Genomic DNA, 12,812 nt, shown 5'->3' with positions numbered 1-12,812 from the left:
CCAGGCAGGTCTCGAACCCGTGGGCTCAGGCAATCCGCTCACCTCAGCCTCCCAAAGGCGCGGGATTATAGGCTGAGCCACCGAGCCCGGCGTGATTTCTAAAAGAACTATAAATTGACCTTCCATATGATCCAGGAATCCCCTACAGGGAATACACCCAGAGAAACTCAAATCATTCTAAAAAAAGATACCTGCACATACATGTTTGTTGCAGCACTAGTCACAATAGCAAAAACATGGAACCAACTGTGTTGCCCATTGAAACTGGACTGAATAAAAAAAAATGTGGTACATATACATGATGGCATATGCAGCCATAAAGATGAACAGAATTATGGACTTTGTAGCAACTTGCATGGATTTAGAGTCTATCATGCTCATTGATCTATCACAGAAACAAAGAACAGAGTAGCACATGTTCTAATTCATAAGTGGACCCTCAACATTTACCATAATACTATAAGAAAGGGATTGGCAATAGTGGGATACTGCCGGAGTGGGGGGTAGGGGGAACACAACATCAATAAGGAAGGGTACCTGATTTTAAACCAGGCAAAGTGGGGACCAAAGGAAGGCCCTAACTTTACCTGTATAATATCTGCTTATATACCTAATCCTGAATTATACCACATATCTTTAAAATAAAATATAAATTTAAAAAATTAAATAAAAAAATAAAATTCACAGTCTGAAACTGTAATTACTTTTGCACCAACCTAATAAAAGACCCTCATTTTGCTTAGAGGATTAGAAAGCTGACCTCGAGGATGAGAGTGAAGGGAATCAGAAAATGCCATCACAAAATATGCCACTTTGACATAAAAATTATTTTGGGCTGAAGGCAACTGAGAAAGAGCAGATGCAGGAAGAGCTCTTTACCTTCCTTTTACTGTCTAAAAGCAGGGCATAAATTTTCCTTTGTGAAGGTGTCCCCCCTTCCCCTCTCCTACACTAGGAAAAAGAGATAACTCATCACTGAAGAGGGCATCAACTTGAATCTGCATAACAACCCTTGCTGAAATTAACCCTTATCTTTCATTAGTTTCCTTCATACATTTGTCTTACCATAATTTACCATTCCTAAAAGTCCAACCACTTTTCCTTTGTCTTGTCACATCTCCACAATTTATCACACTTTGTTAAAAGGGTATATAAACTATCAGGCCTAACAGCTTCTTTGGAGTTTTCACTTTTTTCCTATGAAGCCCCATGTGTCATGTAAAAATATTAACATCAAATAAAATTTAAATTCCTTTTCTCCTGTTATTCCTGTCTTTAGTTAGTTCATAAGTGTAGGGCTCCATATATTTTACCTAAGAGGGTAGAGAAATTTTTTTTTCCCTCCAGTACAAGAGCCTGAACTGAGATGCAAGGATGAGTATGCATCTCCTAGACCAAGGGTTGGCAAACTTTTTCTGCAAAGAATTAGATGGTAAATATTCATCTGTGCAGGTCATAAAGCCTTTATTGCAAGTATTCAACTCTGTTGTTTCAGTGCAAAGGTCATTGTAAATAATACTAAATAAATGGTCATGTCTGTGTGCCAATAAAGCTTTATTTACAAAAACAGGCAGTAAAAGGCCTGATTTCATAGTTTGCCAAACCCTGCCTGGACTTTTATTTTTTTCCAGCTCTCCAGAAAAACATAGACCATTATTTGTGGCATCTGGTTAACCGAATGCTAGCAATGTGATCTCTCTGCACTTGTAGTTGGGAGGAGGTGCTAACAATCACAACGGCAGTGGTGATGATGGGAGCTTACCTCAGACAGGAGGAATAGCAGGTATAGAGGCCACATATAGGGAGAGAGTATGGTGTATACAAGGAACTGAAGGAGGACCCCTGTGGCAGGCACCCTGAAAACCCATGAGGGTAGAAAAGGGGCTGGGCCAGACGAGGCAGGGCTGTGCTTGTTAGTCTACTCCAAAGGCCAAAGGAGGCCTTCTGGGCTGTGGAAGATGTTTTTTAGGGCTAGAAGGAGGGTTTTTAGGGTGGGGGGATAAGAAAGAGTCAGATGGTAGAGGATGATATAATTAGCTTTTCATTTGGAAAAGATTGCCCCAGAGGTACCTGAGAGCCTGAGGGAGACAGGAGCCTACTGCAGGAGTGATGGGAGCTTGAACTAGAGGAGTGGAAATGAAAGGGCACGCGGTGGGTGGTTCTGGGAGGTATGCTGACAGGAACATCAACAGGGCAGAGGAGGAAGTAGGTGTCAGGGATGACTGCCAAGTTTTGGGCTTATCACAAAGATCAATGGAGGAAAAAAAAAGACATAAAAGCATCTTGCACCGAAAGGCTGGTTCCTTCCCTCCTCCCAATTGCTGCATTTCTGGAGACCTTCCAGGGCCCTTCTTTGAGAAGATGGGGTAGAACAGAGGCAGGGAGCACAGAGATGTGCAAGCGACAGGAGGCCACCGATGTTCTAGAAGAATCTAGGGTTTCTGAAGCTCATGGGGTTCCAAGGAGTCCCAGTCTGTGCTTCCCTTACCTGAGTGCGGAGAGATTTTCTGCTCTGGAGTGGCTTCTGGGAGGAACTTCTCTTACCAGTGAAGAAAGAAAATCCTCTTCCTAAGGAAAGGGAAAAGGTGTTCATTAGTTCTTTCTTGCTGTGGGGCAATGACTGCAGACCAGGAGCTTTGAGAAAAGAAGTAGTGAGCAGGTGGGAGAGCTCATACCTGCAATCCCAACACTTTGGGAGGCCGAGGTGGGAGGACTGCTTGAGCCCAGGATTTCAAGACCAGCCTGGGCAATATAGCAAGACTGCATCAAGAAAGAAAGAATGAAAGGAAGGAAGGAAGGAAGAAAGGAAGGAAGGAAGAAAGGAAAGAAGAAGGGAAGGAAAGAAGAAAGGAAGGAAGGAAGAAAGGAAGAAAGAAAGGAAGGAAGGAAGGAAGAAAGGAAGAAAGAAAGGAAGGAAGGAAGGAAGAAAGGAAGGAAGAAAGGAAGAAAGGAAGGAAGGAAGGAAGAAAGGAAAGAAGGAAGGAAGGAAGGACGGAAGGGAGGAAGGAAGGAAGGAAGAAAGAAAGACAAGAGGTAGTGACACCGACCAGAGAGCAGCAAACTAGAGTCTCTCTGTTGACACCACCTGCTGTGCAAGTTACCAAAACTCTCTGATCCTGTTAAAGAGTATAAGGACGATCTACCTCCAGTGCTGATGAGTCAATGAAAGGAAATACTATATACACTGCCCTGTGCAAAGAACAAGCACTCAAAGTGCAGGAAAAAAAGACTTGCTTCAAAAGAAAAACCAACTCAGAAACCAAAAAAATGAATAAATGTTGGGTTACATGCTTAAAAAAGAAACAATTTATCAAATCATAAGCTGTTAAATTTAATATTCATTAGAATGTCATTAAATTGGAAGAAAATTTATGGGTTGGATTTTTTTTTCTCTTTGAAAATAATTCCCTAAGTGTGTGTGATGATTACTGGGAAATCATATCTATTAAGGGATTAAGGGGTCAATACATGGAAATGCTTAGAAAAGTAACAGGTAAACCTGGCACTGAGGAAGTGGTGGCTATTGTAATTTCCAGCCAGTAACTGCAGGCACATCCTGTTTTTGTTTTTTGATTTGGAGTCTCACTCTGTCACCAAGACTGGAGTGCAGTGGCCGCTCTCGGCCACCGCAGCCTCGACCCCCTGGGCTCCGGCGATCCTTCCGCCTCAGCCTTCCAAGTAGCTGGAACTACAGGCGCGCGCTACCACACCCGGCTAATTTTTTTATTTATTGTAGAGATGAGGTCTCACCAAGTTGCCCAGGAGGGTCTCGAACCCGTAGGCTCAGGCAATTACTCACCTCAGCCTCCCAAGGCGCGGGATTACAGGCTGAGCCACTGAGCCCAGCACACATCCTGTTCTAAAGGTTGCTAGGTATTCTCAAACCCTAGGCCAGGGTTTCTCAAACTGGAATGTGCTTCAAGATCACTGGGGGATCTTGGTAAGCTGCAGAGCCTGATTTACTGGGTCTGAAGAGACCCTGATGCTGCGGGTGCTTGGACTAACACCCAACTTTCAAGTCTTAGCATAAATATCAACTGCTAATCTTCTCAGGGTTGGACTGGATACCCCTCCTCCTGCAGCCTCACTTCCCTGTGTCCTCCCATCACGGTGCCCAATATGGAGTATAATCGTGTGGCTTGAATTTCCCATTAGATCATAGGGAGGGACTGTGCTTGCCTCCCCTGCTGTGTTCCTAGTGTTGAGCACAGTACCTGGCACACCATGCTCATTATGTGTATGGAGGGTGAAATAAAAAAGTGAACCTTAGGCAAGTTGCTTCTCTGAACTTTAGCTTCCTCATCTATGAAGTGGATTTGGTATGTTCTTCAGCACGTTGTCGTGAGGGTTAAATAAAACCGAGAGCCTAGCACAGTGCCTGGCATATTGAAGACAGCCATTACCTGGCATCTACTATTGGAATATAAAATTTAATCTCCATATTCCAACAGCTACGTTATGTGGACTCTAACTACAGTACATAAGCATTAAAATTTCAGTCCTTTGGTGGCCAATTTGGGGGTACCTAAGAGAGAACCTAGCCTGAGGACATTAGTGCTAAGGCCCTCCCCTGCCTCAGTTAGATGGTAGTTGGCTGTGGCAGGGGCCAAGAGGGTGGAAGCCCATACTGGTATATTACCCTTTATCAGTCTTCTCTGTAACATTAATTCTTCTCTCCGGAATCTTTCTGGATCCAGTTCTGAGTAGTCCCAATTGTTGTAGCTCTGAGGGTAAGGATATGTACCTAAGAGGGAATCAAGAGTGAAGATGGACACGACCACAAAAGAGAACAGGAGAGAAGAAACAGGTCCAAGGTAGACAGGGGCCCCGGAACCCCCTGCTGGTTCTAGGGAGGCTGGCTTTCCAGCATTAGCCCTGCCCATAATGGCATTGTGGCTTTGGCCAAGTCACTTCCTCTCTGGAGAGCTTCAGTTTTTCCATATGGAAAACAGGGATAAAGACACCTGCCCTGCCTCACTAATGGCTGGGTGTGAGGGTCAGATCATACAGATGTGTGAGTCTGTAATATGCTATACAAGCCGGGTGTGGTGGCTCAGCCTGTAATCCCGCGCCTTTGGGAGGCTGAGTGGATTGCCTGAGCCCGTGGGTTCGAGACCCGCCTGGGTAGCGAGACCTCATCTCTACAATAAAGCAAAAAAATCAGCCAGGCGTGGTAGCGCATGTCTGTAATTCCAGCTACTCGTAAGGCTGAGGCGGAAGGATCGCCGGAGCCCAGCAGGCTAGGCTGCGGTGGCCGGGAGCAGCCACTGCACTCTAGTCTGGGCGACCAAGTGAGACTCCAACTCAAAAAAATAAAAAAAAATGCTATACAAATGTGAAGTCACTGTAGTTTTGTTTTTCTGTCTATCTCCCCTGTTCTTGTTGGACCATGAGCTCCCCAAGGACAGGAGCTTGGGGTCTTTACTCCTCTTTGTACCTCTAGGGCTTACTACTAAACCTGGTACATAATAAATACAATGGTGTTTAATAAATATCTCTTCAACATATATGTATTTTTTGAGTCAGAATCTCACTCTGTCACCCAGGCTGGAGTATAGTGGCACGCTCACAGCCACCACAGCCTCGACCTGCTGGGCTCCGGTGATCCTTCCGCCTTAGCCTTCCAAGTTGATGGAACTACAGGCATGCCACACCACACCCGACTAATTTTTTTTATTTATTGTAGAGATGAGGTCTCATCATGTTGCCCAGGCTGATATCGAACCCACGGACTCAGGAGATCCTCTCGCGTCCGCCTCCCAAAGTGCTGGGATTACAGGCGTGAGCCACCGTGCCCAGCCTTTTCAACATATTATTATATTTAGCAAAGTGCCAAAAATGAGTTCTTCCATATTTGATGGTGATGCTTCCAGGGATTACTTGAGACATTTGGGTCACTATGCAAAGCTGCTGGCTCCACTGGACAAAATGGACAGGAGGTTTCTCACTGGGGATGAGTTGGGGGAAGGAGGTGTAGCCTTGGACAAAAAGGGGAATAGGAAGGTGGAACAGCAAGAAGAGAAGAGAGTCAGAGAATGGGAGGCAGGATGGCATAACAACCAAAGACCTAGTTTTAGCGTGACACAGTCCTGGCTTTGAATACCTGCTCCCCCATTTGTTTGCTGTTGGACTTCTCTAAGCCTGTATGTTAAGAGGATTAAATGGGTGTGCAGAAAACAGTTAACACAGCAGGCCTCACACTGCCAACCCTAGAAAAACCTGGCTGCTGTTGGGAATGTGGCTAGTAAATAGTTTCTCAAACGAATAGAAAACCTTCTCTAACTGATAAAGAATGGCTAATGGTGCCTACTTGTTTGTAAAACACTGTGGTTTATGCTGAATACCTGTTTTCCTGGAAATGTGGTACCTGATAGACAGAGGCATTCACGTGACTCCCCCTAATGCAAACCTTAAGCGCTGTGGCATCCCTAGGCAGAAGCATCACACACATGCTACCACATTTTCATTGCAGGGAAATGAGTGGACCCTGTGAGTCTTTATGAGAGGGAGAGAGCACAAGGAAGCGTACATATGGATTCCTCCAAACTCTGCCTGTCTTTTCCCATATCATGCAGCTGTGTACCCTTCCTACATCACTAAATGAATCTCTCAGCCACAATTACAACCATATATGGAGACCTGTGAGTTCTTCTGGCAAATCTCCTAATGTGGTGGTGATCTTGGGCTCCAACACAATCGGAAATGTAAATAGTGTTTACTTAGCACAGTACTTAATACACAGGGACCTCTCAATAAATAGTAGCTTTTAATGACCTTAGAAAATGTCTAGGTTGAGATGAGGAAAGTGGGGAAGGGACTGGAAGGTAGTTGAAAAAGTAAGCATCAAGCTGGCACTGTGTGTGCTGGAGGGTCAGGGGACGCAGGAGGCCACTTGGGGTCACATGGAGGGTGGATGGGTGGGAGTATCTAACCAGCATGCTGACTTTGGGTTCCTGACTTCTTGGTCCATTAGCCTGCAGCACATGGTTAACTAACAGAGCTGTGCTGAAACTTTGGTATCTTGTTAAAAGAGGGTCTCTCACTCACAACAGATGTAGCAAAGCACAAAAAGTAGATTAAGAAGAGAACTAGAACTATTTTGAGGAAGCAGGAAAATTCATACTTCTGGGGCTCTAACCACATACTTTACTTTCTTCAATTTTTTTTTTTTTTTTTGAGTTGGAGTCTCACTGCATCGCCCAGGCTGTAGTGCAGTGGCACACTCATGGCCACCCAGCATCAACCTGCTGAGCTCCGGGGATCCTTCTGCCTCAGCCTTCCAAGTAGACGGAACTACAGGTACACACTACCACACCTGGCTAATTTTTTGATTTACTGTAGAGACGAGGTCTCGCCATGTTGCCCAGGCTGGTCTCGAACCCACGGGTTCAGGCAGTCTTCCCACCTCAGTCACCCAAAGTGCTGGGATTACAGGCTTGAGCCACCACACCCAGCCTCTTCAATGTTAAGGAGAGAAAAAGGAAGACCGTCTTGATGAAGGGGTGTAATGGCAAGCAATAATATACCTAGGCTACACTGAAAAACATTTTTCCAGAATTGCTTTCCCCGGGGAAAGCAGTCATCCCACCTGAAATCCATAGGCTCATCGTGTTACAGATGTCAGACTTGAATTCATGTGTGTTGAACCAGGATTGTGGGAAGCAGCAACAGAAGCTGGTGTACAGGGCTTGGCTCAGCAGAGATGGCAACCTCTGGTGGAGCAAGCAGAGCACAGGCAACATTCTCAACACTTCCACACCCAGAAAAGGGCCCCTGGCTTCAGAACGAATCTGTGACCAAATGCTTTAGCCAACACCTCATGGCCTTCTTGTGCACAAGGGGAGCAATTCCTGTCTTCGCCTGCCTCTACATTTCTGTGGACTACCTACTCAAGGATCACCCCTCAACATCATGCCATGCTCGGCCAGCAACCTCCTCCCTCACCCAGCACCTCTTCATGAAGGCTGTTGCTCAGCTCCTTCTGAAATTTGGCCAAAGCATAACCAAGATGATGTCAAGATATATTTGACTCCCCACATTATTATCTCCCAGTGATAGTAAAAGCTACTCACTGGGTGTTTTTTTTAATGCACAGGTGCTATTGTTATTGCTTCTTAACTATGACTGAGCTCAAATTACACATTTATTTCTGACTTTATCCATTTAATATAACAATATAAGCACTTCTCCAATTTATTATAAAGTCTTTGAGATTTTTCTTTCTTTCTTTTCTTTTTTTTTTGAGTTGGAGTCTCACTCTGTCGCCCAGACTGGAGTTCAGTGGCTGCTCCTGGCCACTGCAGCCTCGACCTGCTGGCTCCGGCGATCCTTCTGCCTCAGCCTGCCAAGTAGCTGGAACTACAGGCGCGCGCTACCACGCCTGGCTAATTTTTTGATTTATTGTAGAGATGAGGTCTTGCCAAGTTGCCCAGGCGGGTCTCGAACCCGCGGGCTCAGGCAATTCACTCACCTCAGCCTCCCAAGGTGTGGGATTACAGGCTGAGCCACCGAGCCCGGCAGAGATTTTTCTTTCCAGTAGTGACCTTCATAATATTGTACTGAATGGGCATATCAAAATTTACTTAAACATCTCCCATCACTGGAGAGTGTCTTGTTTGTAAGACTGCATTATAAATTATGCTGAATAGTTATTTGTATTTATTAAGCCATCTCAGTGTCTGGCACATAGTAGGCAGTCAAAAATTTGTTGGATGAATAAATGCACAAATGAAAGAAGATCCTTCTGTATATTAGATTATGTCACCCAGAGTAAGAAATAATAATAGTAACTAGAGCAGCTACGATATATTGGGGACTTAGTGTGTACTGGGCAATATGTCAGATACCTTACAAACATCCCTATCTTACGGTTGATGAAACTGAGGCACAGAAAGCTTAGGTGACTTGTTTAGAGGTCATTAAAGTAGTATAAATGACTTTTGGCACTATTGTATCAATTCACTTCCCACTTAGACTAAGAAGCCCATTTCCCTTCATCTTTAACCCTATTATTATTTTTTTAAGAGACAAGGTCTTACTATATTGCCCTGACTGGACTCTAATTCCTGAGTTCAAGCAATCCTCCTGCCTCAGTCTCTGAAGAAGCTGGGACTACAGGTGTGCACTATCACGCCTGGCTATACTTTGTAATCTATGCAATCTACAGGCAAAAGGGGGTTCCAAATTATTATTTTTTTATTTGCATTTTTAAATTATTGTTAAGGGTGAACTTTATTCCCCACTTGTACTTTCTTCTTGGTGAATTTCTAGTTTATGTACTTTGTCCATTGGTATATAGTGTTTAATTTTTTTCTTATTGATTGGTAAGGTTCTTTATGTCATGTGACATATATACTAACAGTATTTTTGCATAGTTTGTCATTTGCCTCTAAACTTTGTCTGTAGTTTTTTTTTTCTCAGTATATAGTTAAATCTATCAGTCTTTTCCTTTATGGCTATTTCTTCTACGTCATACTTAGAAATTCCTTCCTCACCTGCAAATCATGCAACTATTCACTTGTATTTTCTTCTAGCAATTCTTTTAGTGCATATGTACATACGTATACACACATATAAAAAGTATATATGTATAATCATACATTTAATTTTAAAATTACATGCTTATATAAATACCAGAGAAAAACTATAAAATGAAAAAGGAAAATCTCTTATAGCCTCACTCCCCAGAGATAACCATTGCTAAGAGTTTGGTAAATATTTTTCCAGGTTTTTTTCCTATTCATAGGCACATGCACACACACACACACACACACACACACACACACACACACACACACACACAAAACAGAGCTGTATAAATTGCTTTGTTTTTCACTTAAAATACATCCTCACACCTTCCCACAGTACATATAGCTCTGCTGTATTTTTTGTAATGCTGCATTGCAAGTCAGCGTATGGATCATCACAACTTCCTAATTACTCCCTATGGAAAGAATGTTTAAGGCTTTTTCTTGGCATTTGAAATGAATTGAGATCTAATGTGCTTTTTTCCTACAGAGTGGTGATGCTCACTTTTATGATTGCCTCCTCATAGTGGGACCTGGGTGCATGAAACAAAAGGCGGGCGTAGTTCTGGGCTATCCGGTCAAACAGCTTGTTCTGGATCTCCTTGTTGGGCTGCCAGGAATGGAAATGAAGGAGGAGTTACTAGAGTCCCTCGTCCAAACAGCCAAGGGGCTGGGATTCTTAAGTAAGTGTTGTTTTCATTTCCAAGAATCTTATTCTTAAGATGTTTAGCCTCATATGCTTAATGAAATAATATGCTTATTTATTTATTTATTTTTAGTTGGAGTCTCACTCTGTCGCCCAGGCTGGAGTGCAGTGGCACACTCACGGCCACCCCAGCATTGACCTGTTGGGCTCCAGTGATCCTTCCGCCTCAGCTTTCCAAGTAGCGGGAACTACAGGCACACGCTACCACGCCCGGCTAATTTTTGATTAATTGTAGAGATGAGGTCTCGCCAAGTTGCCCGGGCTGGTCTCGAACCTGTGGGCTCAGGCAATCCTCTCGTCTTGGCCTTCCAAAGTGCTGGGATTACAGGCTGAGCCACCGAGCCCGGCCAGTTTATTTTTTTAAAAGGATTTATAAAACATGTGCATAGAGGCAGAGTATTGCTGAAGAACACACCCTAACTCAGGCCCAGGAAATCCTGAGGTCTACTCTTCCCACTGTCCCTGACCAGTCACGTGACACGGACCAGCTCCTAAAGTTTTGAGGGGGGGCGCAGGGCATTGTGTAATAGCTGAAGCATAGGGTGTGTGGGGCATGGGTGGGAAGAGTCGGGATGACAGGTGAGGCTGCAGGAGCGGTCTGCAGGATCAGATGGGCTTGTAGCCCATGTTAAAAAGGTTAGAATTTGTTCTGTAGAAAAATAACTAACCAAGGGAGAGAAACAATCAGATTTGTATTTACCTGGTACCTTTCATGAAAAATCCACCAGAAGCTATCCAGCCATATAGCTCTTGGAGAGGGAGAAGAGAGAAACTTCTCTAATTCTCTATTTAAACAGAAAGGCTTCAGAAGAAACAAAATTCACATTATTATTGTGGTTATTATTCTTTGTAAGAAGCTCACCTGGAGCCACAGTCAGATTCATAATTATCTTTACTCAAAACCTGTGTGTCCTCCCCTCCTGTGTCCCATGGCTTGTTATTGTTCTTAGTTATACCATCTTCCTGCCAGTCATCTTGGGAGTCAACATATTTTGGGGTGAACAGAAATATCACCCAGCCCTTCAGTGGGTACCCACTATTTGCCTGGTCCTAGTCAAGTATTTTTCCATATTCTCATTTACACCTATAATAATCTTTTGAGGCACACATTATGATTTCCATTTCATAGATGAAGAAACCAAGAACCAAAGTGGCAAGTGGCAGAGTCAGGATTGGAACTCATAACTGTAGACTCTAGACAGCTGCTCCATGCCAGCTACCTCCAGCTCTCACTTCCTACACTCAGGTAATAACAACCAGTATTAACCAATGTAGATACCGTACAAATGCAAAAAGAACCATAAGGGTCTGCTGAGTTATTAGTAAGCATTTGGAATTCTAAAATTCAGACAAAATTACCAGTGAGGTCAGAGAGGCAGAAATGTAGCTCATATTGTCATACAACTGGGCTTGACCCTTGCCTTGGCTCCAAAGCCACCGCTGTAATAATATCACAAACAACATTTATTGAAAGCTTCCTGTGTCTCTGCCCCTGGGTTATGTACCATCATTCCTTATCTCACTTAGTTTTTCACAATCGACCTATATTAGGTTCTGTAGTTATGTTAATGTATAGAAGAGGAAAGAGGATTGACAGGTTAGGATTCTTGTCTAAGTTCACACAGCCCAGGAGGTTCAAGCAAGCAGCCTGGCCCCAGACACACACAGATGCCTCTCTTTTACCATTAGGAAGGGCGAAGAGAGCTAGCTCTTGCCACTCTCCAGGATACAAAGGGAAAGACTCCCTGGCACTCCCTTGGAGCCTGCATACAGGTAAGATCAACCGGCATGGGTAAGCGAGCCTCCCCCATTAGAAAGGAGCTCTCTGAGCCCTGCTCTTTGCTTTGTCTTTCTCACCATTCCTCATGTTCCTTCAGACAGGCAGACTAGAGGAGTGATTAAGAGTATAGACTTGGCTGGGTGTGGTGGCTCAAGCCTGTAATCCCAGCACTTTGAGAGGCTGAGGCGAGAGGATTGCCTGAGTTCAGGTGTTCGAGACCAGCCTGGGCAACTTAGTGAGACCTCGTCTCTACAATAAATCAAAAAATTAGCCGGGCGTGGTGGTGCTCGCCTGTAGTTCCAGCTACTTGGAAGGCTGAGGCAGAAGGATCGTCTGAACCCAGAAGGTTAAGGCTGTGGTGGCAGTGAGCGTGCCACTGCACTCCAGCCTGGGCAACAGAGTGAGACTCCAACTCAAAAAAAAAAAAACAAAAAAAGAAAAAAAAGTACAGACTTTGGTACCAGACTGCCTGGATTCAAATCCAGCTCTTTCAGTTATTGGCTATGTGACTTTGAGTCAAGTTACTAAATCTTTCAGTGCTCAATTTCTTTATACAGCAAATGGAAATGATAACCAAACTTCCCCAGGGGCCACAGTGAACATTAGATGAGGGGTGCCTATTAAGCGCTTAGAATAGTACCAGGCACTCGAGAAACACTGGATAGGAGTGTGCTAGATACTGTTTATCCATTTACACCCCTGCTTCCTTTCAGAAAAGATTTCATGTCAGTTCTTTAACAAATATGTATTGAGCACCCACTAGGTGCTCAGTTGATAATGTGGAATTCCTGTCCTCCAG

General features: G+C 44.1%; 1 protein-coding gene across 1 annotated transcript in view; it reads right to left on the bottom strand.

Moving 5' to 3' along the window:
• Window positions 1-12,812, bottom strand: part of FAM227A (family with sequence similarity 227 member A) — a 151,906-nt gene that overhangs the window by 122,489 nt on the left and 16,605 nt on the right. The window contains exons 6-10 of the mRNA XM_021717910.1: window positions 10,934-11,035; window positions 10,033-10,137; window positions 7,589-7,712; window positions 4,640-4,744; window positions 2,489-2,568 (exon numbers count right to left, since the gene is read on the bottom strand). Coding sequence (XP_021573585.1) covers window positions 2,489-2,568; window positions 4,640-4,744; window positions 7,589-7,712; window positions 10,033-10,137; window positions 10,934-11,035 — 516 coding nt within the window. The remainder of the gene's footprint in view (window positions 1-2,488; window positions 2,569-4,639; window positions 4,745-7,588; window positions 7,713-10,032; window positions 10,138-10,933; window positions 11,036-12,812) is intronic.

The sequence above is a fragment of the Carlito syrichta genome, unplaced genomic scaffold (assembly GCF_000164805.1).
Source record: "Carlito syrichta isolate Samal-C Ts95f unplaced genomic scaffold, Tarsius_syrichta-2.0.1 Scaffold311496, whole genome shotgun sequence".
Lineage (NCBI taxonomy): Eukaryota > Metazoa > Chordata > Mammalia > Primates > Tarsiidae > Carlito > Carlito syrichta.
Note: the sequence above shows the minus strand (reverse complement) of the source record. Positions and strands in the feature narration are given on the sequence as shown.